Source organism: Pleurodeles waltl, chromosome 10, assembly GCF_031143425.1.
Source record: "Pleurodeles waltl isolate 20211129_DDA chromosome 10, aPleWal1.hap1.20221129, whole genome shotgun sequence".
In the NCBI taxonomy this organism is placed as follows: domain Eukaryota; kingdom Metazoa; phylum Chordata; class Amphibia; order Caudata; family Salamandridae; genus Pleurodeles; species Pleurodeles waltl.
Window position 1 is genome coordinate 123,208,458 of NC_090449.1, and position 27,736 is coordinate 123,236,193.

General features: G+C 42.1%; 1 protein-coding gene across 3 annotated transcripts in view; it reads right to left on the bottom strand.

Annotated features, from left to right (window-relative positions):
- The window catches only part of IQCE (IQ motif containing E), a 245,168-nt gene that overhangs the window by 9,121 nt on the left and 208,311 nt on the right, over positions 1-27,736 (bottom strand). For all 3 annotated transcript variants that reach the window (XM_069209950.1, XM_069209951.1, XM_069209952.1), the window contains 3 exons: positions 13,741-13,871; positions 13,489-13,607; positions 55-174 (listed from right to left, as the gene is read on the bottom strand). In XM_069209950.1, the coding sequence (XP_069066051.1) occupies positions 55-174; positions 13,489-13,607; positions 13,741-13,871 (370 nt within the window). The remainder of the gene's footprint in view (positions 1-54; positions 175-13,488; positions 13,608-13,740; positions 13,872-27,736) is intronic.

The following is a 27,736-nucleotide window of genomic DNA, read 5'->3' on the forward strand; positions in this document are numbered from 1 at the left end:
AAGAAGGCATTTTCTTTGCCATAAATATCGGAAGTTAATCTAATAATTATGTACCTGGTAATTGCTGTCGGGGTGAAAACTTGAGGTCTTTTGGGTTTTTCCATTTATTGGCTTTCTCATCCTCAGGCACAGGTTCTTCTATTAGCTCCTCACTGACATCAGAATCTCCATTATCTGAAATTAATCAAATATGAAAAATAAAAGCTAAAATAACCGTCTTGACAAGGTGGAATAAAAAGCATTTATAGTTCCAGACTCTAAACAAAAGCTAACAACATAGCTAACAAGCTACCAATATAACATTTATCTCCCATATATTTCATTTTAGACTATATGTAGCGTAATAACTTCAACAGGTGTTCTGGAGTTTGACTAGATTCTTAATAAGAAATGTTGAAGCAGAAATTATATTTTGTCCCAAAACATTTTTGGGTAGTCCAACTTTTTCCATAAACTACTGGGAATTGGAAGATATAGGAAATGCTACTGTATGAAAAGTATTGGTGGAAATGGGAAGCTGGAATGGCAACTCCCATCCAGCGTGACGTTCTTATTTGTTCTTATTATCTACTTGAGATGAACAGCCTGGTCAGATCCAGATTCTACAAGAATAAATGGATCACAAAATCAAGCATCTATGATGACCTAAAAAGGAAGCACGATTTAGCTCCTGGTGAGTTTTATGAGTTCCTGGAGGAGATATCTCAGCCTTTCAGATTAATCATCTTGTGGCTGCCATACTTCCAGCCCATTACACCAGTTCCCACTGTATCTAGGTCAATTTCGGTTTCTACCGGGAATACTCGAGTGGGACATGCAAATGAGAGACTGGACTAAGGGTATCAGACCTCCAACACTTTCTTCAGGTTATTTCGGCGGTAGGTTGCTCACAGGGGCAGGAGTGATGAAAAGAGAAAACATGTGTTCTCTATTTTACAACAATCCCACCTTCTGGTCTCACACTTACAGAAGTACGAGATTTCATTGGTTACCATTTTCTCAAGGTCTTTTGGGAGGAAAACAATCAGGCCCAAAACAGTTCTAGCAGGGATGTCAAGAAACAAAGGCAACATGTTACCTAAGGCCCTCGATCTGATGCACAATGGGAAGCCATATTATATATGTCACCCAACTAGGAGTAATTATTAGAATGCATCAACCTATGCAAGGGTAAAAAGCCAAGTGAAATCGTGGGAGATGTGGGATATACACCTCCAAGAAGGAACTGCTCTATCATTTTTTGCTTATACTGCTGCTGCATACTGGGTTGTACCAGTCTGTAAGAGCGACACTTGCACTGCTATTGCCTCCTATGCTGAATCGGCACAAAGTTTGCACTGCTCCAGTCCTGTATCTATTTAATACAAAACACTTGCATCGCGCTCCCTAGTTTCCCATACCGGTTTCGTGTACTGAAAGCCTTCGCTCCTGCTACTCAATGTTATGTGCACTTGGCATGTGTCATCAAAGCTTGCCCAGCTGCTTCCTCATGTGCAATACCTGTTCTGTGAGAGGGAAACTTGCACTCTTTCAGTAGATCGCTGCACATTTATGAGCTTTTTGTTTCTGTGCAGGCCTCTAGATGACGTTAGGGAAAAGAGGGTTGTGGTACATGGCCAGCAGTCGTCTAGAGAGAAGTATGTTGACACTATGGGCCTGATTACAACTTTGGAGGAGGTGTTAATCCGTCCCAAAAGTGACGGTAAAGTGACGGATATACCACCAGCCGTATTACGAGTTCCATAGGATATAATGGACTCGTAATACGGCTGGTGGTATATCCGACACTTTACCGTCACTTTTGGGACGGATTAACACCTCCTCCAAAGTTGTAATCAGGCCCTATATGCCTACACCGGCTTTTCCTTACACTGTGCAAATACCCTGTAGTTTGTAAGGGTGCAAATGTGGAGGGCCTACCAAGTTCATTATCACCAAAGTTCCTTTTGACACAGACAGGGTTAAGAATGGGCTAAACGATTCATTTTTCTTTGGCGTGCACATTTTAAACTACAACCACTTCTTTGCACACTCATTAATTTCAGGTAAGTGAAAGAGAAAAGCCTGTGAACTTTAGGACCTGCAGCACTACTCAACAGTCAATGCTTCAACTACATCAATACTTTTCAGATGGTAAAGATAACCCTTTCCTAGAAGCACACGAGTTTGAAGCAAGCTTCGCCTCTCCTTCAGCAACATTATGTTTTTTTTTTTTTTCCCCACACGCATTACCTTTTTTGGAAAAATACTGATGGTCTGCATGTTAAGGAGTGCTCCAGCTTTGGAGCTTTCAGGGATGAGTAAAGCAAGAAGACCATATATATTCAAATACATGCATTCAAGCAATTTTGCTTATTTTAAGATCAGTTAAGAAACATGTTCTGTGTGAAGATAGTTTGAATGTTGGTTTCTGTTTCTGGGAAAATGTGTCTTTTGTGCAAGATAGCGGGGGAACAAAACACCTTGTTTGTCATAGAGAGAGGAAATATCAGTTTGCATTTTGAGGTATACTAGTGGTCTATACCTTGGTAAAATCAAAAAAATTTCAGATCAAACGTTATCGCCTGGCAACTTGGAAAAGTATAAACGTCTGGACTATGCCATTTACGGCCCATTCGTTGCTCTTTGGCTGCTGCAGCCACTGGTAAGACTCAGTGAGAGAAGGATGGCTAAAAGCTCATCTCACTCTTCAATTCAAAATTCATGGCTTTCCCAGACAGGGATAGGCTTTGGGGGATTTGGAACCAGTTAGACCCCTGGTTTCTGCCCATAAAGCCTTATACACACTATTGCTGCTAACAGAGGTTTTTGGTAACCTCGCTATATTAAAATGGAGTAGAAGTGAATTTGCGGACAATCATAGCCACCTTTTTTGTGAAACGCCCCGCAACGAGCTAGAGAGACAAGCCAAGGCTATCTGAAAATCGGCAAGCCCTGGAAAGCAAAAGGAGGTTGATCAACCCACAACCACGCCACTCTCTATACTAAAGAACTTTAGCCTTCGGGAGTCTCAGAGAGAAGATAACAACACTTTTACGAATCTTCAGCTGAAATTGAACAAGGGACACCCAAAGCCCCTGCGCTATGTTTTGGATAGGTAAGAAAATATCTGGATGTTAAAAGTTAATTTAGAAAATACATGCATTAATAAGTTAGCAGTGTGTGTGCCACAGACTGTCTAATCCTTTTTATTTAAAATATGTACTCTGAAGCGCAGTGGCCTGTGAGTTGATTCCCTACTGTTCTACTGCAGCTTCCTACAGTTTTCTAATGAAGTATTAGAGGAGCGCTAACATTCTGTATTTATGACAACATAGTGGCACACCTGACTGCCATCTCGATGGAAAAAAAATGTTAGCATTTCTGACAGGGAGACTGCAGTGAATGAACAATAGAAGCAGGGGGTTCTTTTGTCATAGAAATTTTTGTTAGTGCTCTAGAAAGTAAAATGAGGACACATGCAAAACATTCTTCTAACACCAGCAGCAGCCTGTCAGTTAACTTCGTAGCAATCAACTGCAGCGTCACCAGAGAGTTCTAATGAACAACTAGAGTGCTAAAAGACATAAGTGAGACACTGCTGAACGTGATTTTGTTGGGATAAGAGCTAACGGATTTAAATCCTTTCCTGAGAAGCAGGCTAAGGTAAATGAGCATTGAAATGTTAATGCAGGCATGAAACTAGTTATTAGAAAATGTGAGGGTAGGAATGTGTATCTAGTAATTTGAGGCATACTTAATTTTTAAAGGAGCTAAAATAGTTCGAGAAAGACGTGTGCATAAAAACAGCCTCCACTTTTCACATTTGTTTACTCGGCCTACCAATATTCTCAGTCGCCTAACAGCTCCCGAATTTTAAAATAGTAACATTTGGGTGGATACGTGTATACATATACATAGTCATTGATAAAACCAAAGGTTAAAGTGAAGCTCTAGTTAGGGTAGGTTCTTCGGCCTTAATATATGTTTAAAAAAAAAAAAACACTTAAAAACCCAAGAGTTAAGGTGATGTTATAGATAGTATTGGGAGTGAGTCACAAGGTAATGTTAAAAAAAAAAAAAAAAAACTCAAGAAACCCAAAATACACCGTTTGTAATTTAGAGGACTAACTATAATGTTCACCCCATCATGCAGCAATTAGAATCTCACATATTACATCACTTCTGACATGTTAAATTACATCACTGATGCTATCACTGATTATGTTTAAATAACATTGTTGGAATTACTAATGAGATCAACCAGTAATTCTGATAGTGTGCCATACTTTGTGAATGGGGGTTAATACAATAACCTAAATCCATTTTTCTGCTAGTTGTGCTGTATATCAAATGCTTTGCACACTCCTGTCATCTAGTACTGGGTATGGGCATTGTAAGATGTTTTTGTTCTAAGCAGAGGTTTTGGTTTCAAGGCGAGTCGTGATTCGTCCCCGATTAGCCAGGACACCGATTCCAGCAAAAATTGTATTGATTGCTGGTGGTTTAGAGTAAGTGGGTATCGTAATAAAAAGCAGGATAGTCTATATAAAGTGGAGTAATACAAATATGTGTATGGAACTTAAATGTACGGGGAGGTGGAAGGGTCCATGTGTGAATCTGAAGCTGCAATCCAGTTACCTTTTTCAGCATGTGCTGCTGTAGATATACTGCTTTGCACAGAAGGAAAAGTAGTGCCCTTCTCCCCTAAAGAAGTAGTTTGCAAGCTGGGAAGGAAGTTATTTGAGAGAATTTTAGGGACAGATTAGCTGACCTTTGCTCCTCATCAGGCACGAATGTCCACACAATGTCTGATGAAAGTGTGGACATTGCAGCTTTACACATTTCTGCAATTGGGATATTTACAGTGAAAGCCACAGTTGCTCTTTTTTTGTGATTGGAAAGTGCCTTAGACACAGAGTGTAGTACATTTCTGGCTTTTGCATAGGCAACGTGAACATGCTAGACTGTGCATCTATCTTGAACTGTTTTGGAAATAGAGTTGTTTAAGTTGGCGTTGCCAAAGGTCACAAAGAGCTGCTCAGTCCTTATGAAGGCTTTGGATAAACATAGTATATGAGGGCTCTTTTGACAACTAAAGTATGTAAGGCCCTTTCTGCAACCATCTGAGCTGGTGAATAAATATTAGCAACTCAACAGTTTGATTCTATGGAACTTGGAGATTACCTTGTTCAGAAATCAAGTGTTTCTTTTAAAAATAGCCCTTAAATAAAGGACTCTTCCACTGTTAGTGCTTGCAGGTCACTTAATCACTGAAGGAAAGTGACAGTGGGAGGGAGGTGTCTGTGTTGATGGTTGCTTGAGGCAGAGGGTCAAGGAATAACCGACGAGTAACAACTTTTTGATTTTCCATCTCTGCAGTATGTACTGAGATGTGTGTTCCACCAACCACTAGGTCCTTCGCCTGCCCAGTTCCTTGTGATCACTGCCGGGAAATGCACTCCTGAAGGTGGTGCATGTGCAGCCAAGTATATGGTACTATCATCATGCAAGAAGCCATAGTTCACAAAAGTTCTATTGGTGTTCTCAGAGGATGCAAAATCTTGTAAAAATGAAGACAGCCTTTGAAATGCATTCACTATCGTGTTGGGATAAGCTTTACTTGTGATTGTATTTAGTACGGTTCCTAAGAAAAGTTAGGCTTGTTGAGTACAGAGGTGAATTTTGTTTGCATTGAATGTAAAGTGCAAAGTGTTGTATAAGGACACTTATTGTTGAGTGTTTTTCTATACTTTAATTCCAACTCTGGCCAGACAATGCACATACAGCGAGAAAGAACATGAATTGTGTGCCTGTGAGCCTTGCGCTGGGAGACACAACCGTCTTACACTACCCCAGATGGATTCTTACACAATAGTGTAACAGCCATGTTACAACTTTTCCATCCCTTACTAATGCTGAATAGCTAGACAACCAGCAATGTTGCTGGTGCTGTGATGGATATGCATGACTTCAGACAGCACCATACACCACTAAACAAACAGTCAACTGTACATCTCAATTAAGACAAATGGGGCATTATAGTACTGAAAATGTGTCTTGGCAAGATTTAAAATAGATAACCCGGGATAACACCAGACAGTTAATGGTGAGTGGTTCAATCTGCACTCAGCACCAAAGGATAAAAAGCTACCTGGCTAGTTTAATGAAGGACCGTCCCTCCTAGCCCCCAGCTACAAGTTACATTTTAGGCTCCATAAACGAATCTCTCAATGCAGCTGCCAGACTCTGGACCATGTCCAGGGAAACTGACTGCATTAATCTCATGTGCCAGCAGACATGCTGACTCTTTGATGAGACAAGAAACTGACTGTCCATCCTTTTGATATATAAGCATTGGTGTGCCACGCCATCAAATCTGCACTCTTTCAACACCTACTTTCTTCATACAAAAAGCAGCAGATAACAAAATCTAGTAGTCATTAGCTGCAAGGGGACACAATCCACACATCAATGGTCTTCATACCCTGCCCGATTATGTACAGCATTGACAAACCCTAAACAGTAGACAGAAATTAGAACTTGTAAAAATTCCATTGATTTCAAAGGTGATCATTTTCTTAGAACAAAGTTACACATTAAGGGGCTCCTGTAGTGTTTCGCCATCAAATCACTAAGGCAGTGGAGGCACCTCCTTCATTGGCCCACCCACTGTTGATTTGACATTTTTAAAGGTTAATCGCCATAGGAGGGGTTTCCCCCTTGATTTTGCTCCCATTTACATTGGACGGGGCTGCTCTGATTTAAACAAAAAAAAAAAGACACACACACACACATCCCTAAAGCAGGTGTTTGCCTTTCGACTAAAAGAAAGGTGATGTTTGATGTGCTGGGAGTTTCCTCCCCAGTGCCTGGCGGACGTTTCAGCATTTTAGCTTTTTTTCATTGCTCCACTGTGCACGGAGGTAACCAGACAGAAAACTTGCTGACAAACATGGTGCTGGAAGGCTTGCAATACACAGGGTGTTTTTATGCAACGTGTACATGGATAAGACAGTCCTAACACCAGAGCCACCAGAGGCTTCATTCTTAAGAAAACAGGGGTGCCCTGACCTATAAATTAGGCAAGAGATGCATAAAGTGAGGAGACAGGGCAGCGGAAATTTCTTTGAAGCTGTTGGCTTACTGAACAACTCTAAATCAGGCCCTAGGACTGGAAGCTTAAAAAGTTGTCATTAGTTTTGGAGGAAATTACAAACAAAAATCAACATCTTCCAATCTGGGGGAACAATGAAAGGAGTACTTTCTCCTTTTATACCTGAAATCCCCAGAGGCAACACTGAGGGCCATAATTTACTTTTATTCCTTCACGCATTACAACAAGATCTAGCACTAAAATAAAGTTAGAGAAAGGTACACAGTCAGCTCTGAAACGTTCCAGAAATGAATGGGGGACGCTGCAGCTACTGCAGCCAACATTTGGGAAGTGGATGGATACATGCGCACCAATTATTCAAGTGAAAAACATATCTTCTTCAGTAAAACTCATCAGTTAACAAGGCCACTTTTGGTGGGGAAGTTTGTGATACAATTTTATGGCCAACTGAAACTAATGCAGCTGTAATGTTACCACTTAAAATATTCTGTGGCTACCATTCATGCAACACACAGAATACTAGGATGGTGGAAGATATCTGAAAATTGTTTTTTCTTCATAATCATCAACATTGCTCCTAACAGTGATGTGGTGGGGCACAGTGTTTCCAGAATAACCAATATAGAGCAGCAAACAACATTTAAGCCTTGTTATTATGATTGAAAGCAATACCAACATTCATACACCACCTGGACATAGAAATATAAGTGTTATTTAATTGTACATATATTTTATGCATGACATGAAATATCAATATTTCCAAAGATAGCATGAGTAATCAAGTGGACTAAATTTCTTGATGAGAATAATTGTTATGTTATATGAATTAGAATTCTTAAAAAAATATTTGTAAGTTGGAAAGCCAAATGTAAGTAAGTCCTGTGTTTTAAACAATGATTTGAGCTTTGGGAGTCCATATTCAGTAGAGGAAAGTCTATCAAGAAAATCACCATATATTAAACTAAAATCACCACCAAAGAGGGGAACAATACCAAGTTTAACAATCTCAGATGTAATATTTAAAAATGTCGGGTCATCAGCAGTTGGACCATATATTAATCAAATTCAACACATCAGGTGAATCAATTGACTTCATTTGACTTTGAAAAATAGGAATCTACCATCTGTATCAGAATGCTTATCTAATATCTGTAATTAGAGTTTTTTTAGAGAGTGAATTTGCCACTGCATTTTTTTTTTTTTTTACCTATGGCCTAAGAAGAAAGAATGTGTCTAACCCATTTTGTATGCCTACAGGATAAACATTTGTCATCAATATAAGTTTCTTGAATTAAACAGATGCCAGCCTCATGTCTAGACAAATAATCAAATATTTCCATTTGTGTAACTGGATGTCTTAAACATTTAACATTAAAAAAGGCAATTTTGATCTATTTAGAATTACCTTTAACTAAGAATATTAAAAGGAAAAAAGGGTGATCCTTTTCCATCTTACTCTTTTCTATCCCAAACTTTAAACTCCAAAAGTGGGGGTGGAAGATCTCTACAGATCTCCGGGCCTTTTTTGTAGAACTTATTAAAATATTCTATTTGATCAGTTTGTTTTCTATAATTTCCACAAACTGCTTTAAACATTAATTTTAAGCAACATATAATATGGAACATTTCCCATTTAAAAAAATGAGTCCATGAATGTGGTAATGCACTTCATAAGCAACTTTAAATATACAGAAACATAAAGCCTACTAGTTGGCCTTCCACAATGCATACTACAACCAGTAGTCAAAGTTCTAAACTTTGTCACAGGTCTACTTTGTAATTTTCCAGGTGTTCGGCGCCTTTTAATTCTTTGCAATTTGCAGAGGATTTCTTCCATATTTGTCTTCGTGCAATGGAGAGACCAAGAGTTGAGCAGAGGAAGTATTTCAAATAAAAGGAGATAAAGGATAATATTTATTGAAAGCAGTCCTCAATGTTCCATTACATTTTTTCAGTGAAGCAAAGGTTTGAAGCTGTCATGAAGGTGGCATGAGAATAAGGGTAGGTGCACCCGGAGGGTGTTTTGTTTTGGTGACAGTTCTTTGTTTGGTGGGCACCAGGGGATGTGGACTGTGATGTCATCTGTAGGGTAGCATGTCCGAGATCGGTGCTGGGTGGTGTAGTTGAAACAGAATTAGTGATGAGAATAAGATGGAGAGCTCTTATAGAAGTGTGGAGTTGGCAAGTTAGTTGGTATTTAGGCATAAATGCCAGAAACAATATGAGTAAAAAAATTAAGGCCCTCATTACAACCCTGGCGGTCGGTGTAGAAGTGGCGGTAATATCGCAAACAGGCCGGCGAAAAAAAAAAAAAAAATTACAAGCATGGCGGTTACCGGCATGCCAAACCTCAATTTCTACAATCCAACTGCCAGGGTGGTAATGACCGCTGGGCTGGAGACTTCGGTCTTCAGCCCGGCGGCCGTCACTAGATCACCGGTGGTATCACGACCCCACATACCGCCATGGATTTCGTGGGGTTCTGTACTGCCATGAAATCATGGCGTTAGGCACTCTCAGTGCCAGGGAATTCGTTCCCTGGCACTGATAGGGGTCTCCCCAACCCCTTTCCCCCTCCCAAAACCCACGACCCCTCTACCACCCCCCCCAAAGGTGGCAGGACCCCCCTACCCCCCAAAACATCGACCCCCACCCGCACACTCAAACAACTACTACACATACACACACACATGCACACAGACATATACGCACACATTTCCCATACACACAACACCCCCCGCATGCATACACGTACTCACACACCCCCTCTACACACTCACACGCACACCCCATGCACGCACACAACACCCCCGCACCACCCTCCCCTAACAGACGATCACCTTACCTTGTCCGGTGATCCTCCGGGAGGGAACAGGATCCATGGGGGCTGCTCCGCCACCAACTCCCTGTCACCAGAACACCACCACACCGAATCCTGGGTTGTGATTCGGTGGGCGGTGTTCTGATGACGTGGCGGTGGAGCAGCCTCCACTTCACCACCGACCGTCAGTATGGCTGCTGGTGGCTCTCCGTCCGAAAAAGGGCAGAAGGCTGCCAGCAGTCATAATACGCTGGGCGGAAAACCACCTGCACTGGGGGTCTTCAGCCCGGCAGTACCCGAGGTCCAAATGAGGCCTAAGTGTGCTGGATATTGGAGACTGACGTTACAATCTCTAATAGCGATTATGGGGGTGGCAGGGGTTTGGAGAATTAATGTCTAGTGTGATGTCAAGGTCACAGAGAGAATGATTCCACGTCACTAAATGCTGTGAACTGTAAAGGATAAGTATGATCATCTAAGACAAATGATCATTATGTAGGTTGTTCTATTGATACATAACGAGCCCTCCATGGACAAGAGGATATTCAGGAAGGTAGTGAAGGTGGTTAATAGAAGCAGAGTGCCCAAGAGAAATTGAGTGGAGTATACACAAGTTGAGGAGAGAATGGTTTGTAATATCTTTGCTAAACGAGATAGAGTAGCATTATAATAGAGGTGTGTGAGTGAGGTGGTACTGGTGCAGGGTTTGGACACAAAAGTGTGTAATTCTTCATATTAGTACAGATAAAAGAAGAAGCGTGTACACATCTTTGTAGAACACTCTATTAAGTTGTAAGAGTTAAGTGAGATATTTCATAAACGAGTGCAGTGTTTGAAGAGGAGCCATCAAGAGTGATCACAGGAATACTGAATGTATGGTTAGGAAAAATAGTGGAATATAGGGTGGACAGTAAGACGATCAATACAAGCATTTGCAATGCAATAGGTTACACGTTTACTCGAGTTAGAGCTATTAGCATTGTAAATTCCTAACTGGACTTTTCTTGCCACATAAATTGAAAATGAAAAGTAAAACAGTTGACATAAGTAAGTCAATACAAAGCACCACGTCCGCCATGAGCATGAGCGAGAAGGAGAGACAAAAGAAAAGAGAAGTTCAACGCGGTCAAACGTACTAGCAAACGTGAAACTATGCATATAACAGGGTCGATGGCCAAGTCAGTAACAAAACTGCCCCAAGGAGGGACAAACATAAAGCATTCACCAATGATGATAAAGGATTTTTGAAAGGCAAGCCCATGAACGAGTGATTGCGATGGCCGTACAGTGAGTGTGGTTAAAAGCCCACAGATAGGTTACAACACGTCAGAGCGCCTGCACGCCCAACCTAAAAAACAAGGGCACTTCTGTATCAATGTTGAAATATATTTGATTTGTTTTGTGGATATGATGACTGTGTGCAAGGAGTTGCCTCAGCTCTGCAAGCAAAAGGCTAATCAATAAGGTGTGAAACAAAATGCTTAGCAGATAGAACATAGTTCCAACTGACCTCTAACAAACGAAGTAGAGGGGGAAGACAAGGATGGTGAAACTGACAAAAGAGAACAATGGCAACCTTAGATGCCATTTTGAAAACACTGGATGAGTTTGAGAGGGTGTCATAGGCGGTTGATGTGCTTCTGAATAAAGCTGAGCTGAATGTAAAATGTATGTAGTCAGTAAAGGAGGTAGGGTGGAAAGTAAAGTGCCCACACTAGAGGTGTTCCAGGAACCCCAAACTGTCCCCTAGAAGAAAGAGACAGGGGGTATTTTTATGTTAAATAACGAGGTGCTCTGCCCACTATAGCGTCCTGGGCTTTCCTGCCACCCCAGCAGACCAGCCAGTGCTTTAAACAATGGAGATATTTTTTTGGGAGCACCTCATTTCGCATGGATATAAAGGAGGCACACTGCCTAATCAGACCTCTAGGCTCCCATTTTAGCCTCTAGTTCAGCTGGAAGAACATGGTGGAGGCACCATTCTAGATATTATCAGAGATGCAGATTTGAGAGACCACGTCCTGAAACTGCTGCAATCTCAAAGCACATATTACGTGAGATGGGGAGGTGGGCTCTGTCGTTCCCAGACGTCTACTCTTCAACATGGACAAGGCGGAACCAGCTGCATGCTGGGCTGTCTGATTTGGCTGTGAAGAATCATTCCTTTACTATCTCCCACTCGACTGAAAGTGGGAAGTAATGGCAGGAATTATACTTCTGCCAAGACTCATACAGCTGAATCTTTTTTAAAGGAGGTAAAAAAAAACTGGATCTATAGTGAACTCATCCTGACTGTAGTGGAGCTGTATAGTTTGATCACTTGTCAACACCAAATTGGTGACGAGGGAGCATGGAGACCAAGTTACCCTTTTCTGTGTCTCATCTACAGAAAAACATTTGTTAGTTGTCATAATGTACACAATACCATAGCTCCAGCGGCTTTTGATTAGCCAATTGGCTGGCTTTCTTGTGAATCTCATTAGCTTGCATCTCATGTAATGGCTATCTTCCTCTTTTTGTTTTGTCCTTTCCCAGGGCTATCATTTGGACTGAATGACTTGCATCTATTCACGCTCCACAATGGGGAGCTACATTTTGTTTTTTTATTATAAAAACTCCATGGGAATGCAGATGTTTTATTGTTCTCTGCACCTTGTGCAGCTTTCCCCTCATATCCTGGGGAGGTCCTTTATCCTTAATAACCTTGTCAAGCTATTTTTTTCATTTAACATGCGGCATTGGTATCCACTGTCGTAGAAAGATAAATTAAAAGTTAAAAAAAAAAAAAAAAAAAAAAACAAAGATATTAAAAACACACTGATGACGCACATGAGCATATCTGGTGATGCATTGCAGTTTTTTGGGGGGGTTGCTGATGCACTTAAAAAAAAGTGCTGTTAGTTCTTAAATCATTGATGACATTGCATTGATACCGTGCACTAGCCAAATGCAGCACTAGCTATGCTCATTTGTTTTCTCTTCGCTGTAAGAGTATGTTTTATTTTCAAATAATTTTTGTTGGATACACAGGCATTGCAGCATGTTAGGTTGGGAAATACTGAAGTAATATTAAAAGTTGTCAAGCATTTCCAAGGGTATATGATCTTGTCAATAGAGCTCCAAACTCATGGCAGTAGTTTAATGATTCCATTTATTTTAGGCTTTGCCTTTTCTGTTGTGGTTTTTAATATGTATGGTCTACTTGTATAGATGATGAATACCTTTTGGGCCTATATTAAGCTTGAAGAAAACACACAAATAAAGATAAAAATCTTACGTAAGGAGATAAGACATGTAAATCCATCTTTGAGATGTCTGCACTAGGTATGAGTAGCTCCTTTTACCAGTTCAAAAAGTTGTTCACAAAAGTCGTACATAAAAGTCAGGCAAAATTCAGTGAGACGTTAATTCAGAGAATATCAAAATATCAATATTTCATATTGTGCTCATGTGAGGGACATTCATTTCTGCAGCCCCATAAAATGAAGAAGTTCCCACCAAATACAAGACAATATCAACGTCCTTTAGGCAATACTGTACTACAGAAAACACATTACAAACTTATGTTTACCTGGCGTCACACTGAAGGCTTGAGGGGAAGATCGCCTAGGTGAATGAGAGGCAGACTTTGTATCTTTAAGATTTCTGGAGGAGCTACTGTTCACTGCGATAGAACTGGAAATTGAAGCCCTGAAAAATAACACTATGCGTAAGCACACATCCCAACCATTAACTGCTGACATGTCACCGTGTTGAATGGGAGAGACATGGGTGTGTACTTTGCAATGGGAAAACAACAAAAATAGTTAATTCAAAGAAGCACCTTCTTTCATGTTGTTCTGCTCTTGCCACATGAGCTCTGAAAGCAGACTGCAGCATGGTCACCGCTTCCTCCTCAGCACTGGGGTCAGGGGGCGAGCTCGTGGAGACACTACTCCGCACTGCACTAGGACTCTAGAAAGGAAAGTACACCGAACATACTCAGTTTATTGAAAGACTCGCAGATCATTGTCAGTTAAGCATGAGGTCCCGAAAGATGTGCTGCACTGTTTCCTTTTTGTTTAAGACAATTGCTGACTTTTGGGAAGTGAGTTTATTAAGTACCACATATATAAGAACAGTGTAAATGCGCTGCCACGGGAACATAAGCAAACCCTTCTATGCATCACTTTCAGCACACTTTATTTTTGCTTGATGAGATATTGCGGCATCCACACAAACACAGGCCGGTATGGGCGTAACTGACAATAGTCAGCCTATTCACAAGCAAGCAGCAGGATAGGCTTAGTGACGTGGAACAGTGCACTGGAGCTACCCAACATCACCCCAATGGATGTTTCTTTCAGTTACTCCCCTTCCCCCCCTCTATGAACTAAGGGGTTAACCCTTGCTGCGTAATTTCTTCAACAATTTACGTTTCAGTAGAAAACAACTAGGAATTTGACAGCCTTTTATGGGCCTCAAGATGGTTGCAATGGCATACATGATTTGCACGTTTATGTGGTTCAAGAACAATGTAGAATATATGTTTTTCAAGAAAATATTTAAAAAGTTGAATCACTGCCTCTAAAATAATTCAGGTACTTTTAAGGCGCAGCTCTCCTGTCTTCCAACTTAGCTGGAGACATCTACCATAAGAGGCATTGTCAATAAAGTAAGCAATCCAAAACATTCAGTCACTCTGAAAACCTGGAGGATCCCTTTCCATGCCTTGCCTTCTTAGGCATCTATTCATGCATCCCAAAATGTTTTGATGTTTGAATAATATATATATATATATATATATATATATATATATATATATATATATATATGGCTGCAAATCAGACCCTGCCATCCACAGTGACGGCTGTAAAAAACAAAGATTAAAGGGGAGCTATACATAGCTGAAAATGCCAGTTAAAATATAAACCACTGAAATTCACCAATTACAGTTATCTCAAGTAACTATGACTTGTGCCCTAAAGTAATTATAACTTGTGCCCCTGCCATGCACAGTGTTGTAATCAATGTTATAATTTCAGATGTCATTAGGGATGTTATCAAGAACATGTCAGGAATGGTGTAATATGTGGCGGTACAAGCAGTACATGGTGAGGGCGCAAGATAAAGTTGCTTTCGGACACAAATAATAGTTACTTGAGATAACTGGTGCATGTTGGTGGTTTTGTTACTTTAAAACGTTATGTTTAAACTGACATTTTCACACAACTGTATCATGTCTTTAACCTTGGGGTTTTTCAATTAATTTCTATGTTTTTTAATGTAAAGTAAGACATCTTTCGGTGTGTCATGCCTGTGCCCAAACTCCAGCGGTCTCCAAAGCTGTACCCAGCGTGAGATATGATGAAGGGCCAGCACCCAACTGCCCGCTGGCGCCCATGGCCAAACACGGCTTTTAAGCATGTGCAGAGTTTAGTTTAGGAGTCGAAAAGCGCATGGCTACCCAAAGGCCTCCCAGCGCTAGAGCGGAAGCAGAACGACAAGGAGGCAGCTTATACTGTGAACATCAGTGTCTTCAAATTCTTACGAAAGGAAATTTCTTGACTATCCTGGCAGAGCTCCGAGGGAAGGGCATTCTAGAGATTTGAGGCTCTAAATGCTAAAGAGTGAGATTGAGTTCAGGCCCTGCACCCAATCCCTCAAAGGCCACCAACCCCTTTATTTTTTTTAGTGCCACAGATCCACAGTTCCTGCAGTTCTTTGATGGGGGGGCGTGCTTCGTGCCATGGTGGATCCGCAGAACCACACACACATATATATATATAAAAATAAAACAACATTACCTAGTGGCAGTTGCCACTATGTAGTTTTAGTTAGGACCTAGTTTCTAAAGGAAAAGCATTTCTTGTTTTGCTAATAACTTTAGAGCTATTTGATGAATCTTGACGAACATTTCCCCAAAACTACCATGGTCAATTCAGCTGCTTTCTGGAAAGTTATGGGGTGATCCATCAAGCGGGGGCCGAGAAAAAGGGAGGGTCCCAAAATGCGTTACCCCACATTAATTTTTCCACAGGGATTTTGAACAGCGATAGCTTGCTAAATCTGAAGACCCTGGGTGGGCCAAGTCCTGGGGGCATTGTTAGTTTATTGTTGGGGGCCAACCCCCACCCCTGCAGCCCCAGGGACCGCTACCTCCCTGGGGCAATCAGAATTATGTGTACAGTGGGGCCACTACCCCCACGCAATCGCCAAGACCGCCAGCTCCCTGGGGCTTTATAGCAATTTGATGCAGGGGCCCGCGCAGCCCCCTTGCTGTCCCAGGGACCCCCACCTCCCTGGGGCTTTATAGTATTTTGATGCAGGGAGGGAGGGGGCACCTCCCCGAGGCTTTAAAGAAAAATGGTGCAGGGGGACCACCACCTCCCCGGGGCTAATATCCAATTAAATGCGGGGGGCATGTGACCCCCCCCCACCCGCAGACCACCACCTCCCCATAGTTTATAAAGCCTGGGGACAGCCACCCCGGGGCTACAATAAAAAAGTGAAGGGGGTCCATTTCAGATCCTCAAGCCCTGGTGACCACCACCTCCCCTGGAGCTATACTAGTTTGAGGGGGGGGGGGGGGCACTCGGCCCCCTCGAGGAACCACTGATGGCCCCCAGGGGCGACTCCTGCTATGTCCCTGGGTGCCCACCCCCGGGACATAGCTGTTTGCTTTTGCTTGGTGGGAGCTGACAGTCCCCTCCCAAGCAACAGCAAAGACCACTTTCTGCAAGAGAGAGCTGTCAAACAGTTCTCCCTTGTAGAAGGTGGAACTTTCATCTTTTTTCCCTGCACACAAATATGGGTGCGGGGAAGACAGATTAAAATATTGCTCCAACAAGCAGGGAGCTGCTACTAAAAGCAGCTCCCTGCTTGGGAGAGCAATGCCGGCTCCCCCAGGATGTGGGGAGCTGGCCATGACCTTGGGGGCCTCCAGGCTCCCCTGCGGTCCTTTCACTCTCTCTCTCTCCTCCATCCCAAAGTGGGATGGAAGAGAGAGAGACCGAGATGGTCACTGCAATGGTCTCGCCATGCAATGACTGCATAGCACAAATTAGCTGTGACTTAACCCTCACGCTGAAAGTTCAGGGTTTTAGTCTAGGTGTGTCGGTGGTAATATCTGTGGTCATTTTCCTACTTTAATTTTTTTTAATTTAGAAAGGTTCAAGGGTACTAATGAAAGGTGATCTCACAGTTTTTAATTGACAAATACATTTTTGTTTTCAATTTGTCAAGATATATATCTGATTCTAAGTACATCATTCACCAAAGCCTAAAAATTGTCTCGCTCCCTCACTCTCACAATTTCTCTTTGTCAATCTTTCACCCACTCACAGACTCACTCAGAAACTCACGCACCGACTCACAAATACTCAAATGCTCGTGCACCTACTCACAACCCCACTCAGGCCCTTACAGACCTACTCACAGACCGACAAACACTCACAAACCCAGAGGCCCAATGAAACCCTCATGCACCCACTCAGAGACTCACACAGAAACTGATGCTCCCACCAAGACACTGATGCACCCACTTGGACACCCAGACAGATACTCTCATAGCCACTCTCACCCCCAGAGACACCCTCTCACACTTATTCTCATACCCAATGGGACAGGCGGTGGCTAAACTCCCGCTGTGCACGGCCAAAGGGCAGTTAGGGAGGTTGGACGCAGGCCATGCCCTGCAGCTCACCACCGCTGAGCACAGCAAAGGGCTGTGCGCGTCGGTGGTTGGATTAACATATAGGACCTCAAAAGACCGCCCGGGTTAGTGTGGCAGTATCACTGCCAAAAGGCTGGTGGTGTATACCGCCACATTATGAGTGTGGCAGGTTGGCCGCTGCCAAACCGCTACATCACTACTCATACATCCATGGCGGTATAAATTGCTGGCCCGGAGATGTTCATCTCCGACCCGGTGGTTCACAGAAGACCACAGCTGGCATTAAGCCTGCTATGGTTTCCGTTGTGGTAGCACCGCCACGAAAACCATGGCAGTAGGACTATCAGTGACAGGGAAATCCTTCCCTGTCACCGGTAGACGGCTCCCCCACACCTCCTTCAGCCAAGCCGTCCCCTTGCCACGCCGTCCCCTTCCCCCACCTCCCCTTTAGCCACATCATCCCCCTCCCCCCAAACACCTTCAGCCACATCGTCCCCCTCCTGATTCCCACGCACATACACCCACACCCATTGACCTCCACTTCCAGACACTCATCCACTCACACAAATCCATACACGCATTCACTCACACATACTCACATGCATTCAAGCACCCATCCACACTAACATGCTCACACGCATACACACTGACAAGCAGACATGCACTCACTGCAACACTCATACACGCATTCACTCACATGCATACAACCACACATACACAACACTCACAGACGCATTCACACATGTGCACACACACACACATTCAAACACACAAGCAGACACCACACACAACACACAACACTCCCCATCCCCTGTCGGACTTCCGACTTACCTTATCCGGCGATGAGGTCGTCTAGCAGGGAACAGGAAGGGGTGCTGCTACCGCCGGCAGAGCTCTGCCAGCAGGACACCGCCAGGCCGTATTAATGGTCATAATACGGCTGGTGGTGTCCTTCTGGCGGGGCGGTGCAGGTGGTAGCATCGTGCAGGAGCCTCGACCGCCAGCATGGCTACTGCCGAAAATCCGCCCTAAATGTGGCGGAAATCTGGCAGTAACCATATTATGGCGGGTGGGTGCTCTGAGACCGCCAAAGTCATAATGAGGCCATAGTATTGAAAATTACTTTAAGTTAATGCACTGCTAATTACCACAGATATTACAGCACTCATGACATCTTAAAAACACCATTGATAATGTTACTGTAACATTAGCAGTAGAATTACTGATGTGATAACTGTGCATGGTGGGGGCTGAATTACTAAGGTTCTGTACATTTAAAAAAAGATCTTAATTATAACGTCACTGTAATCTTATATATGTATATATTCACTAAAAAACAAAGGTTACAGGGACAATATAGTTAGGTTCTGAATTTACTCGTACAAAACCTTAGAAATTCACCTGTGACATTTATAGTAAGAATCTGTAACTCATGCTCCCGCCATCCACAGTTTTTTAAATGAATAATTTTACAACAAATGTTAGTGATATTATCAATGATGTTATAAAAGATATCATGAGTGATGTAATATCTGGGATAATTAGCAGTGCATAGGAGGGCGCGAGTTAGCTTAGGGCACAAAATATACTTGAAATAACTCTCACTACAACTGTATTTCTAAGGTTTTGTACAAATAAATTCAGAACCCAACTATAAAGTCCCTGTAACTTTTGTTTTTTTCAGTACATTTCTACGGCTTTTTTAATGTAAAGTAATTTTAATTACTATACATTAAACCAACCACTGCCGACAGACTTCAGCCTTGCGCAGCGGAGCATGGCAGCCTGCGGCCAACCCACTATAACTACTCCAACCTTGTGCTGCTGCGGCCAGTCCCTGCAGCCAATCCCTCTACCCACCCAACCCTGAGAAAGAGAGAGAGAGAAGAGAGAAGAGAGAGAGAAAGAAAGTAAGAGAGAGAGCCATTTAAGCTTTGATGAGTGATGCTTTTGTCAATTAAATAGCGTGAGGTCACCTTTCAGTATGTAAATTAAATATTTAAAGTTGAAAGGAAACTAAAGCAGGAAATTACCACAGACTCACCTAGACTACAACCCTTAACCTTTAGTGTGACTGTCTGAGACTTTAACCACTAGGTCAGAGGTGACCCCTTACTATGCAGTGTCCATACTTAGCTATGACATTCAACCCGCAGATTTTGAGGGGGGGGGGGGGGGAAAAGACTTTTCCTAGTGATGCACACTGACCAATTAAAACATTACAAAATTAACAGGCACGTGGCCAAGCGATACTAGGATTTGAACCTTCAGCCTACTGAGTGACAGCAGAAGACCTCGACTATTAGGCCAGAAGTGACTCTGTTCTGCTCTGCATCCAAACTTAACTATAACATTTATACCAAACATCTTGCTAGTGTGACTCTTTGAAGTCATTATATGGAGAGACCATTGCAATAACAATCTCTGCGAGAGAGATAGAGAGAGAGAGAAAGAGAGAGAGAGAGAGAGAGAAAGTGAGAGAGAGGGAGAGAAATTAAGAGAAATAGACTGATAGAGAACTTGAGAGAGAGAGAGTGAGAGAGAGAGGGGGGGGAGGAGGGTTTTAGGCTTTGATGAATGATATACGTAGAATGAGATATTTTAAGACATATTAAAAAGAAAAGTTTTTTGGCATTTAAAACGAATGAGATCACCTTTCAGTATGAACCTTTAACTTTTGACGTATAAAATAAATTAAAGAAGGGAAATGACCACACCCACACACACCTGGAGTGAATCCCCAACTTTGAGTGTGAGGGTCCGTGACCTTTACCATTACACCACAGGTAACTCCTTACCCTGTTTCCAGACATACCAATGACATCCAACCCCCGCACTGGTTAGGAAAGAAACATGAATGTTCAGCCCCCACATTTGTTTTAGTCGAAGCCCTGTGGAGGTGGTGGTGGTCCCGGGGCTGTGGTGGAGGTGGAGGATGGGGGCTCTGCATTTTCCCTGAGCAAGCTTGTTATTATTCACAAACCCTTCACACCTCTAGATATCTATATTAAGTTTTCATCTAATGTTTCAAAAAGTAAAAAATGTACTGAACAGATTTACACCAAATAAGAAAAAGCACTTTTTCTGGACCAAGATCCACCTTTCTGCCAAATTTGTTGTAATTCTGTCCAGCGGCTTGGGCTGTAGTCATGTCTAAAATCCCTATGGGAATTATAATGGGAAAAACATTTTTTAACCCTCCCCCCTTTTCTCGGCTCCTGCTTGACAGGTCACCCTGAAACTTTCCAAGTACAGCATGATTCACTGGAACATTTTTAATAGTTTTTTTTTATTTTGTGAAGATTCATCAAACGGCACCAAGATTTAGGCAGGTCAAAAAACACTTTTTCCAATGGAAACATGGTACTAACTATAACGAAATGAGTTTACAGACAGCCAATCACAATGCGAAGTTGGCCTTGCGGATCTACAGCGGTAAATTGCGGTCAACCAATGACAGCACAGGAGGAACTGCAGATCCTCCATGGTGGATCTAAGTCACTAAGCATAGATAAATCTTAAACCTTAATTCTCAAAAACTACTGAACAGATTCACACTAAATCACAAAGCATGTCTTCTGTATCAAAATCTAGCTTTTTGCAAATTTGGTGTAATTCTGTCAAGCCATTTTGGCTGTAGCTGTGTCTAATTTCCCAACGCAAAACTGAATTGGAAAAACAAGGTCCCCCCCTTTTCTTGGCACCCACTTATTGGATCACCCCAATATTCAAATACAGTATTGTTATATACATCATAAACTGAGAAGGTCTTAGGACACTTAATCCAAGATGCTATAACAGGGTAGGAAGATCAGAGAGATTTATCAGCCAAATATCCATTTCTTGGGGGCTTTTCTAAAGCAGAGGATGAGATCAATTTGTAGACTAAGGTCAGTTCCAGACAGAGGCTCTTTATGCAGGAAAAGGGCTGCTGCCTTTCTGGCGTTTTCACAGTGGGGGATCTGGAGGAGTATGCAACTGTTAACAGAGCTAAGAGAATGACTGCATCATAACATTCAATGTAGTGCTAGCGACGTTCCTCCGGGGAGGGGAAAAAGGCTTTAAAAAAGCAGGCATACCTAGCTTCAGCAGATGGCTGGTTGGGGTCCCACACTAATAAGCTATTACGCAGCTCAGCTCCAATACATGTGGGATGGCACTCAATTGCTTTGGAGAAGCATTGGTGCTTTATGGACCAAACCCTTGCAGATACCCCTATCTGGAAGGTCCCCGGGTTGGCCAAGGCACACCGATCCCGATGGGTGTACTTTTCCCCCTGTCTTCAAAGTCACATTGGATGCCTGGGGCCCAGTTATATTTTGAGAGGCCTTACAACTTACTCTCTCCTCAGACTCTAATTATTGGCAATCCAGAATTCCCCCCAGCTTTCCGAGGCAATGCCTATATTGAACGACAAACAACTGCAAAAGGAAGGGTGGGTGATCTTTTCAACTTAGAGGGCTTGCAGGCAATCAAGCAATTGAAGGAGGGCTAAGGGATACCACAGAAAGAAGAACAGCACTATGTGAACATTTGGTATTGGGTATCTCACCCATCAATCAAAACTCAGGCCAGTCACCCTCTGACTGCTGTTGAAAAATGTCTCATCACTAAAACTCATGAGAAGCACCTCATGTCTGATATTTTTATACTTCTTCAGAAAGCCACCCTGTACCAAAATGCTTGGGTCAGAAAAGGTGGGCGATCTAATTGGAACATACCCTCTCGGATGGTGAGTAAGCAACGTTTTTCTCTCACCTCAGCTACGAGCAGTGCAGGTGAAGAGGCAATGACTAAAGTCACTTTATATTGGAATTATACTCCCGCTCGAATGCAGGCCTGGTCTCCTGGGAATCATCTGCCTGCTAGTAGGGAATGTGGTCACAGAATAAAATTGTTCAAATTACTATGGAGATGGATAGTATTAGTACAATGTTCTTCAAGGATATTCCACAAATTCCAGTTTATATTTTACAGGGCCTACTCAACAAACTAACTTATCCATACCAACAACCCAAGGCTAAACAATCATGTTAACTTAATGCGCTGCCTTACCAAACAAACAATTACAGCACTGTTGGGGAAGGACACTGTCCCCAATCACAATCCATGGCTTAGTAGATTGTAAGAACACCAGGGCACAGAAAAACAATCTAAGATAGCTTAAAGGGTAGGGAGTCTCAGTTTGAGAAAACATGGACTCTTTTATAAACATGGACCCACATATACCTGTTCTATCTCACAAACTTACAGAACTCACATGCCCTAAATACCTTCAGGTGCTTTGCCCCACCCTACCCTGAATCATGGCTCAAACAGCTGGTCCAATCTCCCAATAACACCCTTATAGTCAGATGGGGTGTCCTCCCAGACATCATTTACCAGTGGTGTTTCTACAAGAGACTGTGTCCCACACATTTCTCTTGATAGCTGCTGAGGAGGGGAGGAATGGGAAAATTGGGGACTATTTTTTTTTTTTAGTTACTTTTATAAATCGTCCATTGACCCTACTGGCATGCTGATGAGAAAGAGAGTGATAAATATTTTAATAAACCAGATTTAAACTATAAAATATGTTTTCTTTCATATAGTTCGCCAGTAACAAACGGCTGATTTCACCAAAATGTTCACCTTTAAGTCTTTTATACTGTATGCCCAAACATTGGGAAGAAACATGCTCCATATGGGATTCTGATGAAGCCAGCTCACACTGTTCCATAAGAGAGTCTTCAATGGCAAAACATATTCACTGGATTGAAAACAATTGAATCTAAAGTGAAAAACCCACAGAAACATCTTTTGATTTTTGGGTTCAGATCCAAGGCCTGCATGATTTTAGAAGTATTAGCAGCTATTCGTATCAATGTAATCGCCTTATTTAGTGTGAACAGGCAAGCTCACCCCAGGTGTTTTCCTTTGGCAGGGTTATAGCAAGCGTGTGCCAAAGAATGAGAGTGAAGCATTAACAAAAGTGTGTTGCTGATAGCGAAACTAGGTCCTGTAGGGAAATGGACTAAGGAATGCGAGTACTCATCGCCAAGATGAAAGCAAATGTAGTGGAGGAGGTCCTTTGTTGACCATTTATATTTAGCTCTTTATTGACCTATGAAAAAATGATTTACAAAAAAGGAAATCATCATAAAGATGTTTTGTAGGTAGGAACCCTATGACCAATGGACCCCCTTAACAATTGTTTCCTTCAAACTGCTGCATGAATTCATGGAAGGCCAAAAAAAGGAAAGCGTGCAGGCATTCTTGAATCTTTTCCTGAGGTAAGAAAAACAATCTAATAATTGGTATAAAAATAAGTTGCCAAAAGAGGAGCAAGGCTTGCAGAGGGATACAACGACAAAGCACATTTACTAGTGGCAGAAAGTGCTACAAACTGGTTAAAATAAGAGGAAGAGCAGAATGCAATACACCACTATACTAGTCAATGATATTTTGCAAACGATGCAGACTTTGGAGATGTTCTAGGTTATCTCTAAGTAATTAAAAACATCAATCCTTGGTAATTATTAATGACACACACTAAGTGTGAATGGGATGCACTTGATCAACACATGTTGCTTTGTTGGACTTTACCTGCTGGTGATAGAATATTCTAAGATATTTTAGCTAGTCAACATTGCTACACAGAAACATACTACAATACTGTCATATAAATTATGGGTATAACTTATGTGTCCAAGACTGGGTTCTACCTCTTGGACTTCAAACATGTCCCTCTGAAGAAATGTCCATCAGTTCAGTGATTTCTCAAGCAAAATCTGCAAGCAAGTTGGTTTTCAGGGAAGAATCAGCCATTTCTTCCACGTGTCCTACTGAGTCAATATGCTACCTGGAAGAAACTTCCAGGCACTTTATCATCATGATGAACGGACTGGATGGATGGAATACCTTATAATGATTTGTTAAAGAGGTATAATTTCAAGGTGTCATAAAAAATGTGTTCAGCGGTGGACATGGGTTATCTGGCAGACTGCCTTTAGACAAATCTCCTAATACTGGAGGTAAATGAGCTCCAAACCGGGAGCCCCAGTACTGGAGAATTTTAGTTAGCTGGAAAAAGGAGGAGTGGCAGCAAAAAGACAGAGTAGACAAACTGGATATTATCAATACAACTGACCTATTCATGAATTAGCCAATGGTCATTTATGAAAACCATTTGGTTTTGTTGGGTGTAATTTATTCAGTAGGTGTCTTCCTTTTTCCAATGAGATATTTGCTCAGGGGACAGATCTAGCACACAGTCCAACAATCCCTTGACCAATAAAATCTAAGTAAATAATTAGTTTTAGGTCTCATATGGTAATAGAATCAGATAAGCATTGACACCGTAGTGTAGTTAGGAGAGACCGCTCAAAATCCACTAGAATCCTATAAGTGAGTCTCTTAATGTTTCCTTGGGTGAATCTGGACGGAAGCTATCTTACTCAGTGGTCAACCCCAGTTTTTAATTTTTCTTTGGGACTAAGCAGCTGGTACCATTAAACTCAGACAGTGGGACACAGCAATTCATTGCCCAGTGTATGTGTTCTAACCCCTAAAACATGCTGAAATTGACTTAATCCTGATTGGCACATTTAACATGTGTAACACCAGATTAATTGGTGGAGAAATCTAGCCAGGCATGGAAAGCTAAATGCCACTCTAGGCCTGCAGCACCTATTGAGCTATCAACTATAGTGGCAGTGAAAACATGGCCTAAGGCCTCTCATGAGTAGCCTGACAGAAGCAGCTTGAGCTCTGCTGCAGCCACCTGTTCACATGAAAGGAAAGAAAACCTGATTTTAAATGAAAAATACGTCACCCCTAAAGGCACCGTGTTGCCCACAAGGTAGGGTGCATAATATTCAAGACTGGAACATTAGAAATGTCATATTCTACTAATGACAAGGTCCAAACAACACTAACTGCTATATATGAAAAGTCAAAGTTTAGACTAAATTCTATAATCTAATCATTTTGACTTGTACCGGCTATAGACTAAATTCAAAGGCTTATTTTTTTAAATATTTAACAGATATACAATCTAATGGTACAATCAGATTAGTATTAAATATATTTGAAATGGAACTTTTGGTATGTTGCCTTTACGCGACCTAAAGCTGCTAGAGGCTAATTTGCATTAGCTCTCCAGCAACTGCTCAGCCTGTGGCTTGGCGTGAATAAGGTTTGAAAGAGATGTGAAAAATTGCCCCCAGGGAAGAGACAAAGGCCTGGGAGTGCAGAGGTGTTTTCTTCCCCTGGCAGGAAGACCAGCTGGGTTGTGCCCAGGGACTTAATTAACTTCAAATTGATCTGACCCGTCACAAGCAAATGTTAGGTGACCCTTAGAAAAAGCCCCAGCTTTTGTCCCTCTAGTTAGGCTGGCACCAAACCAACTGGGAAGAAAGCTATCCCTAGAAACAGTTTTTAGTGACCACAGAGAAGGGGACTGCTCAATACCCTGGCCAGAGCTGTAGGTGAGGGCACAGGTGATACACAAGGGGACAAGGGTTTCCCCATCTTGAATTTTGAGAATGAGGGGCTCTGTTGGTTTGTTTGCTGCAAGGCAAACAAACTAGTGAGAAAGTGGGTTGGGTTGCCCAAGGGAACTTTTAACCAGTTGGCCAGGGAGTGCCCAGAAGTAATCTCCCACCCACTAGCTGGTACCAGGAATAAATGTAGCACGCCAAGTTACCATCCTCAGAACCCTTGCTGGACCTGTAGAAGATCAGAGGAGGACTGGACCTGCATTATGTGACTTAAGAAGATCCCTGAAGATTGGACCTGCTTTCTCTTATACCCAGAACAAAGAAGAGGGCTTCAAGGGTCAGTTGGGTGACATTCTGTATGGTTATAGGGACTCAACAAGTTACCAGTAACCAGTGGCAACTGAACCTGGACTAGAGTTTGCTGTTGGCCTCTGTCTCATACCCTGCAGGTGTCTAAACTGCCTTCCTTGAGGTCCTGGGGGCCTTAGAAGCATACCCGTGGTTGCTTGTGCATCAGAAGAAGGTTTGGAAAATGAAAAATTTTCCCTTCAGAGTTCTCGAGCTTCATGGGAATCTTCATGGGGACAGGAGTGAAAACGTATCTGACCGGCAGCTCCATAGCATCTGTCTGAATTTGAACTCTGCCCCTCTCAAGACTTGCAGTACCTCTGAAACAAACACAGCCCCTTCCTCATTGGGCTTAGAACATTTTCAGTGAAAAATCTTAAATGCTCCATTGCTCCAGTGGGACCAACCTGCTTCAAGTGTCCAACCTTCGGCTCAACTGTGACAGCTACCATATCAGCGGCTGACTGCCGAGGTAAGATTTTTCTTCTAAAAAAGTTATGAAGTCTCTTTCTGTGTACGTACTTAGAAACATTTTCAAACTTTTTGACTTTCAGCGGGGCTTATCCACTTGTTGCATCCAACTACAGCTGCATACTGCTTCCATTGACTATCATTAGCGCTTTGTGCTTTCTGGAGCTATTTTCACTTAAATCTTTCAAATTTAATCTCTCCAGTTCCCCTAAACGAATCTTTGTCTTTTAGGTCTTACTTTCCTCATAAATCTTTTGTTTTTATTTTGAAATTGGTTGTGGTATTTTATTGTGATGTGTGACTTTTTTACCGTTTATGCACGTTACCAGGGATTAAGCAAAGGTTTGTTTTTTAATTTGTGGCCTGATCCTTTGAGGTGAGCACCTGCCAATCCCAAATAATAATCCTTTCTCCTACATATAAACAAATATCCAAAGAATGTTCTCTCTGTCTTTGAGAGAGGGACTTGTGAGTTGCTCAGTACGAGTGCACAGATCTATAGGTGGCCCACATATGTGATGATTGTAAAATGATTAAAATTATTAAACAAAAACCTGGAAGCCATTATCAACAACAAAACTGGTAATCTATCACAAAATTACAACAAACCAGAGAATACAGAAATTACACAACATTCTGCAAGTCTTCTGGGCAAGCCGAGAAAATTAAAAAGGAAGAGAGAACTGACATTTCAATTGAAATAAAGACAGTCATCAAAATGGTAAATTTTATGAAACACTCACTTGTTTCATTATGGCCCAATGCCTTCCCATGTTTTGTTCTTTAAGTCAGCGTTTAAAAGTGTATTGTTCATCGAGTACCTTGTTCATATCAACATTTTAGGGGGAGATCAAGAACTTCAGAGT